At 47.2% G+C, this 15,870-nt stretch overlaps 1 protein-coding gene across 1 annotated transcript in view; it reads left to right on the top strand.

Annotated features, from left to right (window-relative positions):
- Nucleotides 1-1,397: 1,397 nt before the first annotated feature.
- The window catches only part of Hk2 (hexokinase 2), a 63,184-nt gene continuing 48,711 nt past the window's right edge, over nucleotides 1,398-15,870 (top strand). Inside the window, exon 1 of the mRNA XM_003468966.5 lies at nucleotides 1,398-1,912. Within this exon, the coding sequence (XP_003469014.1) occupies nucleotides 1,850-1,912 (63 nt within the window). The 5' untranslated portion in view covers nucleotides 1,398-1,849. The remainder of the gene's footprint in view (nucleotides 1,913-15,870) is intronic.

Here is a 15,870-nt window from a genome sequence, read left to right on the forward strand (position 1 = left end):
TGGCAGGACTGGAACCCAGCAGAGCAAGAGCAAGGAAGATGTTTCTGTGTCTGGATGGAGGATGCGGTCTCGTCCCCACTGTCACCGAGAGATGGAATAATGCCAGGATGGGGAAAAGACAGCATAAGATTTGCAGCGTGTAGGTCATTGCAATTAGGAACAAAGTACTTTGGACCCCATCCTGACAGGCAAGGGACGGAAGGATGGGTATTTGGTAAGTTTTGCTGAGAGGCTGAATCATGGATAGTTTTCCCTGTTTACCCATATAGTATTGTTGTTTTCCAACAAAAAGCATTTATTTCTCATGTAAAAATAATGTCTACACATATTGCAGAGCACTCCACTGAGAAAAACTCTTCTGTAGAACACGGCAGACCTTTCCTTCCTTCCACTGTGACTACTCCAATCCCAGGCTTATCTTTCTCCACTAGTATCAATCTCGTGTTTTCTGAGGTTTGTATTTCGTTGCCACTCCACCAACATATTTCCCTTTGGAGTTGGGTGCCAGGCACTAGGTCTGGCTGGGGCTCCTGGTCTTCGAAGCATCTGTAAGCCACCCCGCCCAAACGAGTCCCACACATGCCCAGATCATCCAGTTACACACATACCATACACCTAGTTTCACCCACTTATCAGCCCCACAGCTGCAGACAACGTCTCTTTCCCACCATCTACTTCCCTGGCTTCTAGAAAGACGTGATACTATAAAGGGGAAGCGATAGAGCCTTACATCAGAGGCATATGGGTCTTTTTCTCCATCTGCAACTTGCTGGCTGTGTGATGTTGGGAAAATTTAACATTGCTGTGCCTCGATTCTGTATTTGTAAAGCGGGGTTGATGAAACTCACATTCCTATCAGCGATGTGAGGGGTAGATGGCCAGACCTTTATAATCTCGGTGTAGAGTAAGCAGCAGCTAAGGCGGCTCACTTTGCATCAGCGATGCGTGGACAGGTCGAGCCAGAATAGGCTACAACAAGGATGCTTCAGATGTGTGATGGAGCCCCTCATGTGATCCCGCGACACCAGACGGTGTATCTCTGCACAGGGTGTGTGCTAGTCCAATGACTTGTCTTTCCAGTAGTCCCACCTCTCCTGGGTCGGCGATCACGCGCCCCCCACCCGTAGCTGGGGCTGACGCGGCTGTGGCTCATGCGCCTTTGCGTCCCAGCTTCATGCCACGGAACACACGTCCCATCCTGAGCGCCAGACCCCGCCCAGCGCCCCAGGCGCGCCTCTCAAGCCAGCCGGCTCGGGTGTCGGAGTAGCCGCGCCCGCGGGTCGTGCGCGCTGATTGGCTGTGCCGCGCCGATGGGCGGCCCGCGGGCGCACACACCCTCTCTGTGCAGCCAATAGGAGAGCGCACGTCACTGAGCGGGCGGCCCGCGAGCCGGCAGCCTTTCAATAAGCCACATTGTTGCACGAAACTCCAGCTCTAGAGTCCCGGGCCACTAGCAACGCGGTGTCACTCAGCTAAGAAGATTCGCTCGCTGGGGCATCGTGCGAGCGAGCCGGAGTGGTCTGACTGCCTCAGTGGAGCCTGGCTGTGATTCTCCCCAAGTGACCCTGTAGCTGAAGTTAGCGGCTCGACACTGGATAACCAAACAAGTCGCCTGGAGTGATACTTAGGCAGTTTCTAGCAACCGTGACTCTAAAAACGAGTTTCTAGAGACCCGAAACCCCACCAGCCGGCCCGCAACCGCTATTAGCCTGCTTGGGCGCCGCCTGGGACCCCGGTTTCCCGCCAGTCAGCAGAGCCCGGGTACAAAGCGGTCGGACCGCGCCACTCTCCTGCCCCGCAAGCCTCTGCGCCTCGGTTTCCCAACTCCACGCCGTCTGGCCGCAGCAGGATGATCGCCTCGCATCTGATCGCCTGCCTCTTCACGGAGCTCAACCGTAACCAAGTGCAGAAGGTAAGTCAGCATGTGTCGCTTTCTACAAAGTTGTGTGGTCTCCCGGAACTCCCGGGTCCTGCTTCTTCCTCATTAGGGTTTAGGGACGCGGAAAAGTCGGGTATCTGGGAAACTCCGAGGCAGGAGGAGCCACGTCCGCTAGGCACTGGCAGGTTAGCGCGCGCGTGCAGTGCCTTCTCGCCCCGCGGTCCTGCGCGCTCTCCCCATACTTTTTCCCCCCCTTTTTTCTGGAGGGGCGCCGGCCGGCACGTAGTCAAGGACTGCTGGGCCCACGTGGGAGGAGCCCCCCTTCTGAAGCCCGAGTTCCGGCGAGAGCACGTGGGGAGGATCCTGGCTGGGGGAGGAGGCTCTGTGGCCGCGTGACGGCAGCTGGGGGCCTCCAGCGCTTAAGGACGCATTTAGGAAGCGTGCGGTTTTCCTGTGGTTCCTCATCGCCCCGCGGAGGCGGACCAGAGGAAAAGCAGACCCTGGAAGGAGCGGGAAAGGACGCAGAGGAATTCTGCAGACGCGCCCCCTCCCCGGAACTGAGGCTTCCGGAACTGAGCCTTGGCGAGGGGCGTCCTTTCTCCCGCGACCCGCCCCCCAGATCTGCTTAGGGACCGCCCCGCGTCGCGTCCGGGAGATTTGCCCCTCATCTGGGGGCGGATTTTGGACACTTTGATTAGCACTTAAAAGTTACTTGGAAAGGACCACTCCCTCTACCTCAGCTCCCGTTTTCCCAGATTTTTTGAGATTTTTGTTCTGAAAACGAGATTTTTTTTTTTTTTTTTTCCTGCTGGAGGCCCCAACTGTCTGCTGCTACCTGGCTCGTGCCACCCCACTCAACCCAAGCTCACACTGCGGCCCGCCGGTCATTTACATAAGAAAGAAGAGCCTCAGGCCTAGCCGGGGTTCTCACACTCCGTGCCTCAGGGTGTGGAGATGAGGGTGGGTCGGAGCCAGGCTCTGGGCTCTCAGACCCGAGGGGGAGTTCAGATTCTGAAATGCCCAGGATCCAACAGTCAGCCGGAGTATTGGCTAGGGATTGAGGAAGGGGTTGGTGGGGGATAGAGGGGTAGGGTTGGGGATTATTTTAGGGCAGTGTGGCTACTAGTACTGAGTGTTGCTTAATTGCGTACTTGAAATTTCAATGTCTAATGGGAACACATTTTAGGGAAAGTGTCTGGACATCATGCGGTGGGTCTCTATCTGCTATATACTCCTGGTGGTCCTGGTCTCGTTGGCGAGTATGAGGAGTTACCGTGTTGATGTTTCCAGAGCGGTGGAAGATAAATCTCAGATTTGAAGGGAGACTCCTGGTTTAGTTGAGTTTTACCATTTATAATCTGTTACTCTAATTTCTACTGGCGATGTGGCCCTGCACTTCAGTTTATTTAAAATGTGTCTTGAGCTGGCAGGATCTTGGCAACTTCTGTATGTTACTCTGCCCAAGATATGAGTTAACTCTTGGGGGGAAGACTGTCATCTCTTGGCAAGTCCTAACGTACAAAGTGGAGGATCATTAATACCAGGGAGGTCTTCTAATTTGGGTGGATATTGCTCCGGGACATTTAAGTTCTTTCACAAACTGACTTATTTACATTACTCCTGTGTGGCCGGGGAATCCTGTCTCAGACCCCGTGTGGAAATAGTTTAGTTAGGGTACCTGGAAATGCTTTATAAGCTCCATGCACAGCAGGACCATGTCACCTCTTTGGGAGTTCCATTTCTCTTTGCGAAACTTAGAGGACCGAATCCTTGTCCACTTTATGGGTCTGTGATGGTTGAGTACAGTGATGTGAAAACATCTTTCCTGGAGGCATCTTTTCTCTAAGACACTTGCTGTCAGCCACCTTTCAACCTGTGAAGTTTCCCTCAAGACACTTGGATGTATTTCTTCTAAGTTACCAATGGGGGCAGGATTGAATAAGGTCTTTAATCATCAGGATCAGGCCTGGGATTTAGACTCCCAGTGTAGGTGAGTAAAACAGGCTTAGATGTGCAGAGCTGTTTGATTCCAGCTCAGTGAGGAAGATGAGAATAGGATATTTTGGGAGTGTCCTGATGAGTTGCACCTGGAAGGAAACAGGGATCACCAAAGCTTGACTTTTTTAGTCTTTCAAAAAGGCCTCAGTTTGGATTCTTCTGAAATCCGGTTGTGATGACATCAACATATAGTCCGAGGACATTGAAGGTTTAGGGAGATAGTACCATCTGGCTCCTAGGGGATCAGCCCAACGTTTCGTGGCATTGAGAAGACAGTGTTATTGTTGTTTTGCCAGTTAAAACTTTGGAACTCAGGAGCAAACACAGAGCATGTGCTGTGTATTGACATGAGTCCGTTCATTAACATTGAAACAACTCCATATTTTGTGCATCCCTGTTTTCCTGTGAGGAACTGAGGCACTAACTTACCCAAAGTCACCGGTTTTGATGAAGAACACTGTTTATTTTTTCTCTTTTGTAAAACACCGTGCTCCTAGCCACTTGCTCACCTGTCTCTGGGGGCATTAGGGGGCACCTGGTGTGTGTTGCTCATGGGTGCTGGCAGCATTTCCACCCAGTAGGTCTGGAAGTGAATGAGCTCTCCTGGGTTGGTCCCTGGCATCAGTACCCACTAGCTAATTCCCTTTGGAAGCCCTGGATTCATTTTCACCATCTTTCCTTTGTCACTGCTACATCTTTATCATATGGTATGTGGGTTACTTCAGAGGCTTATGTGGCTTCTTTTCTAGTCTCTTTCTGGAGCCAGATTATTTCAGAAGCCTTCTATAACTCTGTTGGCTACTGCAAGCCACATGGCTCTACCCCTGTTCTGTCTCCTCTCATCTTCTGTCTTTTCATGCTCCAGAGGCTTGAGTCACCATTCTTCTGTTACACCTATTCACATGAGGTCATTCTGCCCTTACCCTTTCTGTGGCCCTGAGTGTTCAGCCTGACTTTTATTCCATTTAATTCCCTCCTCTCAAAAGCTGCTTCCTCTTTCAGTTTTCGGTTTCTATTTCACCTGGATGCCCATGTTGCTGGACTTGAATCTTTCAAGACATTTGTTTCATTTCGGCATACATTAGAGTTGGTAGTGTTCTGTTCTAGTTGCTTCCATAGGGCAGGGGGAATCCTGGCTATTCAGCTGTGTCACTGGTGGGTTCGAGGATAAAGGAAGGGATCTTTGTGGAGAAAGAAGCAGAGCAAGGGATGAGTGTGTAGATGCCGTGAGGGAAAGCAGTTCTCAGGGCTAGTCCCTGAAGCGCCCCCTGAGAGGGACAGAAAGGGAAGGGGAATGATTCCTTCTCCAACAATCAAGGCTTGTATCCTGTCTGTGTGTATTAATTCACTAACGTGAATTAGTTCAAGATGCAAGAGTTTTTTTGTTTTAGGAATAAGAATCAGACCCGAGTAAACCACAGAAGTGAAACAAAATGTGTAATCCTTTCTTTTGCCATTGATCAAACTAGTGCTGAAATCTGGAGGGCTTAATTAGGCTCTTTACTTTCTACTAAGGGTTGACCTTTAGCTTGCACTTCTGTGGGGGCTGTCTTAGGAGCAGAAAGATTCAACGCAGCCTCTAACAGTCCAGCTGGACAAGAACTTTAAAGTCTTTTGAGAACTTACTAAAGGTTCAAGGCCCTCTGGGTGCTATGTGAAAAACAGAAACTAAGATGCCTTTCAGATATCTAGAGAGTTAAGACTCCAGGAAAGATACCTTTTGGCCACTAAGTCTAAAGAGGGCACATCATGATGGCTTGATGGAGAGTTAGACCTCAACAGAACCTTGATACATTTGAACACACAGTGAATGTTATTAAAAGTAGTAGGAGTAATCAGATTAAAATCTTGAGATTACTAGGATAGTGATTATTATTTTGAGACAGCATCTCTTGTCATGTAGTTCAAGTTGGGTTTGAACTCCCAATGTAAGTGAGGCTCCTCCTGCCTCAGCCTCCAATCCAGCATGCACCACCATGCCTGGCTAAAAGCCATAATATTATTTTTGACTGGGTTAGTTTTGGCTAGGTGAAGTGTCATTGACAGGTATAATGTGTCATTTGTTCAATTTGTAACACCTTACTTAGTGTCTTTGATACTACTCTTTCCCCTCCTCCAAAGGTACTACTCTTTCCCCTCCTCCAAAGGTAATGGATGGTATTAGGAATGTTTGTAGCTCTTGCTAAACAACCATCTTTTTTAAACATCACTTTTCATGTTCGTGTGTGTGTGTGTGTGTGTGTGTGTGTGTCTGTCTTTTTGAGACAAGGTCTCTCTATGCAGTTCAGGCTGGCCTTGAGCCCCTTTGTAGCCCAGGCTGGGCTCTAACTCACAGTGATCCTCCTGCCTCAGTCTCCCGAGTGCTGGGATTACAGGCGTGAGCCACCTTGGGCTCACTTTGTAGCCCAGGCTGGTCTTGAATTTGCAACGATCCTCCGGATTACAGGAGTATGCCACCACACCCAGCAAAACTTCACTTTTTGAACATTTCCAGCGCCCAAGCAGTTCAAGAGCAGTTAGTGGGCCTTTTCTAAGGAAAATCAGAGCAATATAACCACAGAGTTAAAATATGGCAGTGGGAGTGAGGAAATAGGATGTGCCAAAAATTAGGGCACCCAAGAAAATGAGCTTCCTTTGTTCAGACATTTCCTGTTTAAAAGACCAACTCTTTGATAAGAGGTTGCTCATTATCACTGGAGTTTTATTCTTTTTTTTTCCTGGTACCAGGAATCGAACTCATGACCTCAGTTTGCCAGGCATGCACTTATGCAGCTGAGCTAAATCCCCAGCCCCATCACTGGAGTTTTAAAGTCAGCAAATTTGGTTTGTTTTCTAATACTGTGTATTGACTGTCACGGCCACTTTAGAGCAGGAGAGGTGAGGTGTGGTTAATCAAATCCGAGTTCACTAGATGATAACTAATCCTACAATGCACAAGGTAGCCCACTGGGTTAGCCATGATGAAGTAACTACTAATAACAGCTGAGAAGAAGAAACTTTCGTTCACTTTCCTCTGGGTCCATTGCCCTGGGCCTGAGTTGAGGTGGAAGAGACCGGCTTGCAGGAAGGGTGTGAGGGAGGAAAGCTGCTCACCTCTTAGCAACTAGGAAGTAGAGGAGAAGGGCCAGAGAGGAAGGGGCCAGGGACCAGGTCCAGGTATAGTTCCCCAAGGTCACACTTTCCCTGTGCCCACTCCCTTTAGCTAGGCCCCACCTCCCTAGTCGCTCATCAGACGAACTCAGTGGAGTTAGTGATCTAAGCACTTCCTCAGAGTCCATCAGCTGGGGAACAATTTAGACCCAAACTATCATCCCTCACCACAACAAATAATTACCTGTTCCAAAATGCCTAAGGGGTGGAGGTTGATCAACTGCATTTGAAGAATGTAGCCTTTTCCCTGTTCGGTTTTCAAATACATCACTTCCATTTATATAGCTAGTTGGTAGCTCCAAGTGGGACCAGAGCCCTCAGCTCTTGACAATGAATGTGCCACATCATGGGACATCATGATGGGAAATGGCCTTTGAAAAAATGGATTGAAGGTCAGGATGGCCAGTCCACAGTCAGCCTGCCTGTGGTCTCTCACTGAAAGGTCGGTGTCCAGGAGCAGGGACTAGTCGATGTTACTGTGTTCTCAATCAGAAAATTGTAGGACCAGAAAATTGTAGGACGTGTCAGAGCTCTGGAAAGGCAGCAGGGAAGGCTGCCCGCTTGTCCTCGGGAGACTCACTCTGGCTGTGTTAAGAGTTTCTATGGAGACTGGGCATCTGCTGGGCTTCTGGACAGGGGAGGCACATGAGCAGGAGAAACGTGAGTTCTGGAGCTGCCGGGGCTGGGGAGCAGAGGGGAGAGGCCAGTGGTACCCTTGAGGGTTACGGACAGCCCTGCAGTGAGACATAGTTGGCTCCTTGGGGTTGCATACTGGTTTATCACACAATAGCCTTGGGCCAGTTATGAAACTTCTCTAGGCCTTAGTTTCTTCCTGTTATAAAAGGAAGAGATTGTGGAATAGCACCGTAATAGGGGAGTTTGAAGGATTAAGTGAGAGTTCATATGTCAAGCTCTTACAATTGTTTCTGACATAGTCAAGTACTTTATTTATTACGTATCACAACGGGGGGGAAAGAGGACATGCTCTTAGGGATTCTGTGTCCTATCCACCTGCACAGGGGCAGAAAGACACTGCATCCCCTTGCATATTGCTTGGGGGCATTTTTGTGAGTATGTGGGTCTAGGCTCATTTGTGTTCTGCTGTCAGATGAGACTGGTGCGCCCATAATCTTTAGCTCATTGCATGGAGGTTCCTGGCCTCCTTGGACCTCAGAGCTCTTTGTCCCTCATCCTCAGACTTGAGGTGAGACTTTTGAGTCTGACCCTAGGATGCCTCAGGTTTTGACAAAGCTCTGGGGATTATATGTGCGGGACCTAAATTCTCTAGCCTTTGAACAACTTTTGTCTTATTCCAGTCAAGAGCCTTGGCTCTGTTTCTGTGACTAGAGAATCTCATTTCTCCTGAAGTGGTCACAACCTTGACTGTCTTTTCCTGAAGGGACCTGGGTCAAACCTGATCTCAGAGCCAACCGGGGGAATGGGTCTGGGCCCCAGAACCTGGCCCTGGAGCCCTTGGGGTGTACCCAGCCACACTTCCTGCCTGCCCTGGACGTTGAACATACCTGGCCCTGGATACAATCTGAATTCTTAAAAGGCTATATTCCCAACCTCTTTATTTTTATGTTTTTAAGTTAAAGATGAGCTCCAGAATGGGCTAGTTAGGCCCCATTGAAATCATGGGCAGCTGTTTATTTTTGGCAGTGCTGGAGGTCAAATCCCAGGGCCTTGCATATACTGGGAAGTGCTCTATCACTGCAGCAGTGAGCTACATCCGAATACCTGTTCCTAGCCTCTTTTTGGCATTTCTCTCATCTGATGAGGGAATTAAAAAAAAACCACTTGACAGCTTTAATTAGAGTTAATTGAGTGCATCTGAGGCTCTTTCCCTTCTTTCCCTTTGAAGGGCTTCTTCCTCCTCCAATGCATCTTTCCAGATTTCTCTCTCTCTGTCCTCCAGGACGCCTTCCACATAAGGTTGTGTCCCATCAGTTGCTTCCCCACAAAGGTCTCCGAGATGACAGATAGCTGCAATGTTAAGAGCTGACCTTTGCTAATACGCTCCACATGTGCAGTAACTCAGGCCACCATCAAGCTGCCCTCCAGGGCGGGCACTTTGTCTGTCATTTGAATGAAGACACCAGGCACAGAGAGGGACACCATTCTGCCCAAGGGCAAGCTAGAGTTCGGGGAGATGGTAGACAGTCTGACTCCTGAACCCATGCGTGCACGTAATCCCTGCCCCTCGTACAGGGTTGCTTAGGCCAACTGCAGATTTCATGGGGTTGTGAGTCAGGTGTCAGCTGCGAAAGGACCTTTGGGATCATGTAATCCAAACTCTTCAATTTAGAGCTGAAGAAATCTGATGCTCTGTATTTCAGGGAGCAGTCTGGTACTCAGAATAGGTCGCAGAGCTGGAACCCAGTTTCCTGATCTCTGTCCGGTTTCCTTTAAACACCCATCTGTGTAGCATGAAGTCTCATCTTTAAAGTGTGAGTTCCCCAAGAACAAAGTTAGGACTTGCCTTGTGGGCTGCCCCTGTGTGAACCATATAATTTACTGTTCAAACTGGGCTACTTTTGAGAGTTAGAGTTCAGGGAGTACTGTTCATAGCTGGGCACCACCACAGTGTAAACTTAGATGGTCTTGGGCACAGGGATGCATAGGTGTCTTGCCATGCATCCCTTATCTATGGAGAGTGGGGTTTGGGGGTGAGTGGGGCTGATGGGGATGTTGGGGCAGGCCGTGGAGCAGAGGGACTTGACTCAGCAGGCAGTCTCTTGGCAGCAGAGAGTGCAGGTGACCCTGTGGTGTTTAGGGGTGGTGGCCTCTGGTCTCTAGGGAATCTACTGTACTATGGTGGACAGGCAGGAGGATGGGGAGGAAAAGTGGCAAGATCCATACCACAAGCACATGGGCCTAAAGAACAAGAGTGGACAGAGCACTGTCAGTCCAGAGTAGCCAGCTCTTCCCCTTCACTGAGTTGTTCCTTCTTCCAACGCCAACTGGCATTTCTGTACCCTTGTAGGGAACCATGACACATTTCTTGAGCACCTACTACATCTTGAGTTTTGAGAGAGCTGCTGGAAGCCCAAATATAAAGTTGATTTAGGTGGTGCCTGTGGTCCTCTGGGACTATGGAGGACAGAAATGAGATGTTAAAAGTGTGTTGGCATCACTGGCTGGGGAGAGGACATTAATACTGAAATCGAGTGGGAATTTTTTTAGGTCCAAGGAGAACATTTTAGGCATGGGAGTCAATGCATGCACACATTCCTAACATTTTCAAGACAAATATTGCTCAGAATTGTAGTGATGTATGTGTCTGATGTAAGTGATCGATAAATTCATATTTTATTACAGTGTATAGAACTGTCTGCCTCACCTTCAGTTTGTAATTACACTTTGGCATATTTCCTTCTCACTATGGATGGAGTCCTTTGCTCTGGTGTCCTTGGAGCGCAGTCCTGGCATACTCTATTTGGTGGTCAATCAGGATCCTTGAGTAAGTGTACAGAGCCAGGATCCTGGACAGCTGGGACAAACTACTCATTTCCACTGCTGCCCCATAGTCAGAGCAGAATCTGAAGACAGGAGGCCCCAGGGCTAGATACCTCAAATGCCCATCTCCTGGACCTGGGACAGGTGCTGCTGCCTGAGGTCTGTCTGGCTGTAACCTGATGCAGTTGAGAGTGAGAACTGGAAGAACAGGAAACCCTGTGACTCACAACTGTGCAACAGGATCCTGGAGGAGTGGCTCATGTGCTCCTGATCAGTGCCACACTCACCACAGGCTTGTGAGTACATGGTGCGTCAGCACCGGAATCTCCCTGAGGTGGCACAGTGGACCCCGAGTGAGGCCTCTTCTTCCTGTCTGCAGAAAGTGTGGTGGCAGCTGTTGCTTTCGATCTGCTGGGTTTCAGAGGACGGGTGTTCAAAGAACCCTTGTGAGGGTGCTGTGTGTCCTCTCCAGCTCATCTCTTCTGCCTTTATCGGGAGCATCTGGCCGTGCCTTGGCAAGGGTACAGGATAAACTTGCTGCTCTTTGCATAGCCGTGGCCCTCCCAGGAGTCTGTGAGGGCATTATTATTAATGAGGTCATTGATAGCAGTAGCCCAGCTTTCCTAGGATGGGCACACCTGTGCCCCAGGTTGGGACACTTGGCTGGTCACCGGATGTTGTGGGTGCTACCAGGGACAACACTTGCGGTTTGCTGAGGCTTCTCCAAGCTTTGGTTTCCTTGTCAAACTTTTGTAGTAAAACACTGTGCAAAGGAAAAATGCAAAAAATATGAAATTCTTCTGAAACTTAGTAGCAAAGTATGTGTCATGTACAGTCACTGGAAGGCTGCATGTGGCTGGATTTTAACTGAATCTCCCTTTGGGATTGCCCTCTGGTTTTTTGAGATATGATCTCACTTAAGTAGTTTAAGCTGTCCTGAACTCACTGTGTAGCCCAAGCAGGCTTCATACTTGCTGTGATCCTCCTGCCTCCATCTCCCTAGTGCTGGGATTAAGGCGTGTGCCACAGTGTCCAGCTGGGATTATCCTCTTTTGACCTCTGATCTCCTTTGGTGATGTGACCATATGTGCTAAGTAGACGATGGCCAAGTTTGGGATCCTGGCATTTTTTTCTTCCTATATTAAAAAAATTGAAATAGGGTCACTGCCACCCAGATCCAGTCACAGTGATTGCCCCCGCCAGTCTTACTTTCTGCCCAGACACTCCTCCCTCCCCTTCCCATACAACTAAGTGTAACCGCTGTCATGGCTTCTCCACCAGCACAGATCTGTTTTTGTACTTACCATGAATGACTCACTTTGAGTGTGTCCCCTTTTGTGTTTGCTGCTTTCAGCATCACCTTGTGAGATTCACTCACGTTGCCTTTGGTGACGGGTGGTGTACCTTTCTCCTGTCTGTCATGCAGTGCCTCGCCACACCTTGCTTTGTCTGTGGTTGATGTAAAGTAGACTGGGCCCTTCACTTTCAGGTAGCATGGCCCTTCCTAAATTTCCAGGAGGAGGGTTGAACTATTAAGATACCTTGATTGTATCTTCAGGACAACAACCTATGTGTTCAGAAAGCTGAAATTTGATGAGTTGGTTTGCTTGGGATGTAGACGCTAATAGGTAACCGTTGATTAGTGTTCTTCCAGTGCCATATGGAGAGTATGTTCTAGGTATTTACAGAAATGCCAACTTCTGGAAAAGAGTCAGATTTCCTGAGTATCTCTGAATCCTTTGCTCTGATGCTTTTAAGCTTATACAGTTCCTTTCTTATCGTATTTGATCACTTGAATTCACCTTTCTTCCAGGAGGGTGTGTCTTGTAGAAACGACTGGTGAGCATTTTTGCTCACTCATGCATTATTTATGTTGTACCTGCTTACTGAAAGTCTTTGGCAACTTGAGTCAATTTTCAGTAAAAGGCATTCTAGAATAAAAGTCATCATCAAATGGGCAGGTATGATGACCCCTGCCCCAAATAAAACAACAAAACCCCTCAATAACAAAAAAAAAAAATAAACTTTGATTAAAGATAGTTTATTGGAGTTGAGGACAGAACTCTGAGAATCCTGATTGTTTAGGCAAGATGACAACTCTCTGTGAGTAAATATTTTCACCATGTTGGCCATAGCAGGGAACATGGTATATCTGGGCACCCAGACTTATACACTACCCTACAAGGAACTGAGTGAGCAAGGAAGGGGGAGGGGGAGCAGGATGGCAGCTTTATTCCATGTGGTGAGCTTTACAACCCTGATTCTTTGATTAGAAACAATAGAATTACCCTGACCAGTAATACTGTTTGTGCGAGTAGCACCTGAAAAATTCAATATTATGTTCTTTTTTTGACCTGCTGTGGCCTGTTTTTAGATTTCTCAGATTCTACATTAGACTGATTGGTTATGGGAGGCAGATGACAAATAGCCCTTAAGAGGAAAAAAAAAAAAAAAAGGTAGAATTAAATCATTCTAAAATGAAGCCAATCAGTAGGGAGATGGGGTAATGCAGTGATCTGTGTAGCCTTCTGGCTCCTGGAATTCATAATATTTTGGGGCCTGGGGCTTGGCCACAGCTCTTGAGCCTTTTCACACCGAGATCTCCAAGTCAACATCTGTCCTCTGAGAAGACTTAGCTCAGAAGCTGTGTCGTACAGGTTGCCCAAGCCTCTGAGCTTCCATGGCTTGCTTCGTGCTTGCCTTTCTGATCTACCAAGATTCATCCTTCCCTGCACACCGAGGCATTCATTTACTGGTCTATAACTTGAGTCAGGTTCTTTGCTGTCTTTATAGTTCTAGAGACCAGGGATTTTGATTTCTTAAATATCTTTTTATTCTGATAAAATATAACATAAAGTTGACCATTTTGACCATTTAAATTATACAATTCAGTGGCACTAGGTGCATTCACATTGTTCAGCTGCCATTAGTATTAATTTCCACAGTGGATTTCATTTAAAATTATGTTTCTATGTGCAGTGTGATTGAAAAATATGGTGACCATTTAAATTAGAAAAAAACCAACAACTATATTACAGTGAAAGACACATTATCATTAATCTCCTTTTAAAATATGCTCACTTTGAACACACTTATCCCCTGATTCTTGCTATGTCTAAAGTAGTCCTCTTTTGTGAATGTATTTAGTTGCATTGTTGAGGCTGCCTTAATGTCCTGGATTGATTCAAAATGTTTACCTTTCATGGTCATTGTGACTTCGGGGAAGAGCCAGATTTGCCTAGTGCCAGATCTGGTGAGTAAGATGGATGAGAACACACTATAATGTTATTATGAGCTTGTTTTGTGCTTGGCATTTGGCAGCGTTTATTGTATTTTTGTATCACTGTATTTTTTAACCTCACTTTGTTTCAGAAAGTAACAAAAATGATGTAATAAAGTGTTTGGAGTGAGGGGAATTTGTCCATGGCAATATGTATTTTACTGTAATACATTTTAAAAATTTAAACATTGTATATTTTGATCACCCCTATGTACAGATTTTTTTTTGAAACGGGTCTCATCATGTAGCCCAGGCTGGCCTCTGAACCTTGCCTATTATCCTCCTGACTCAGCCTCCCAAATGTTGAGATTTACAGACATGAGCCACTACGCCCAGCTCTAATCTCCCTATTTCTTACTGTGTTTTATTTTGCTCTTTGTAATTTCCCCTCCTTTAGTGCTAATCTCCGGAAACTTGTTATGGGGAAAATGAAATTGACCAAAATTGCCTAATAAGGAAGTTCTAATCTCAACATTGCTAAGTAGATTTCAGCTAAAACTGCTATATCGTTCTACCACACACCCTTGCCTCTAGGGCAGGCAGACAGCTTTCCCAGACTCCAGCATAGCTTTGCACTGGCCTGCCCCTGGGTTCTCTTTCTAGCCTGGAAGAGAGCCCCTCATTTCCTCTGTTGGCCCAGATAAGAGACTGAGAAGCAGCTTTGTGTGATAGGCCCACCAATATGGAAAGATGGAATAATTTGGGGAAAGTCTTTGCCTGGTTAACTCTTGAGTATGACTGAGTGGGGTTGAGAAATGTCTTTGCTCTTCAGAGGACGCCACTAGGCAGCAATAAATCTAGCAGAAAGAGGAGAAAGGGTAGAAGAGGGCTGTACAGTGCTTCAGGTTGGTGCTTTTAATTATGCTTCTGTCTGTGTGTAGGGCTCTTTGCCCCCACTGTATAGTGAAGAAACTGGATGGGACTCAGAAGTGTGAGTTTTCCAGTGTTGCCCATCTGTGTAAATGTTACAGGTAGGATTTGCTCACTGATTTTTTTTTTTTTTTTTTTTTTGTACTAAAGCCCTTGCTTCGCTACCCCCAGCAACAAAAAATTGAGTGTTAGCCTGAATCATTCTGCTTTGATGGTTTCCAACAACTTAAATCTCTTTCCAGCAATTGTAGGGTTTGTCTCTCCAGCTCCCGGCACCCTGGATCAACACGGGATTATTTCACAGGGACACACTTGGCCTCATGTCTTTCACTATTGGCTTTCAGAGACCCCAGGCAGAAGAGTAGTAACAATTACCCTAAACATGTTGACTAGGACACAGTCACTCATTCATCCATCACTGGGAGATGGGAATCTGCCTGGGACAGGGGATGGTGTCACAGCTCCCTGCTGTAGGAGTGCTCATTTGGTTAGTCTGTGCATGGAGAGATACTTGGGATTTTTAATGCCTTTTAAGAAAGGCCCTCATGATTCTGATATGCATTCAAGTCTAAAGGTTTTTTTTTTTTAAATTAAGCTTATCGACACAGTGTAAATCCAAATATTGATCAGATTCATCAGAGGGAACTTGTAAGTCTGGGAACTCTTATCACAAGTGGCAAAATGGAGATTGAGCAGAAGTCACCACGGTTATTTGATTGAGGCAAAGCTTTTTAACTTGAGCTTCTCTTATGGAGCTTACAGAAGTAGTGAGCTTCTCATGCTTGGAAGCATTCAAATCTGATCTGGTAACTATTGGAGTGGGAGAGAAATAATGTCAACAAAGCCAGATGCTTTATTCACTGGGACTTTGAACTAGTGACCCCAAAGGACTTTCATTTGTTAAGATTAGATATTTTTTAGCTGTCTTCCACTGCCATGTGTCCACTTGGCAAACTCTTTGAGTGGCTGTCTTCTGTGACTGGGCCAGGTGCTCCTTCCTTCTGACTTTGGTGAAAGCTGATAGGATTCTGGAAACTGCATTTGCTTCCTTCCTGATGTGAGAAAATCATTGTTGCTTGAAGGCTGCATCTTGTCTGACTTCTGCTTTCTTGGCCACTGTTGACCCAACACAACACTGTCCGCCCAGCCAAGTGGGCACCTGTGGTAGCTTCAGGAAGCTGTGGCATTAGGTGATTAATTGTCCCTTCATAGTGGCCCTAATAAACTGCATCAC

Source organism: Cavia porcellus, unplaced genomic scaffold, assembly GCF_034190915.1.
Source record: "Cavia porcellus strain 051 isolate PalLab524CR breed Dunkin Hartley unplaced genomic scaffold, mCavPor4.1 scaffold_18, whole genome shotgun sequence".
In the NCBI taxonomy this organism is placed as follows: domain Eukaryota; kingdom Metazoa; phylum Chordata; class Mammalia; order Rodentia; family Caviidae; genus Cavia; species Cavia porcellus.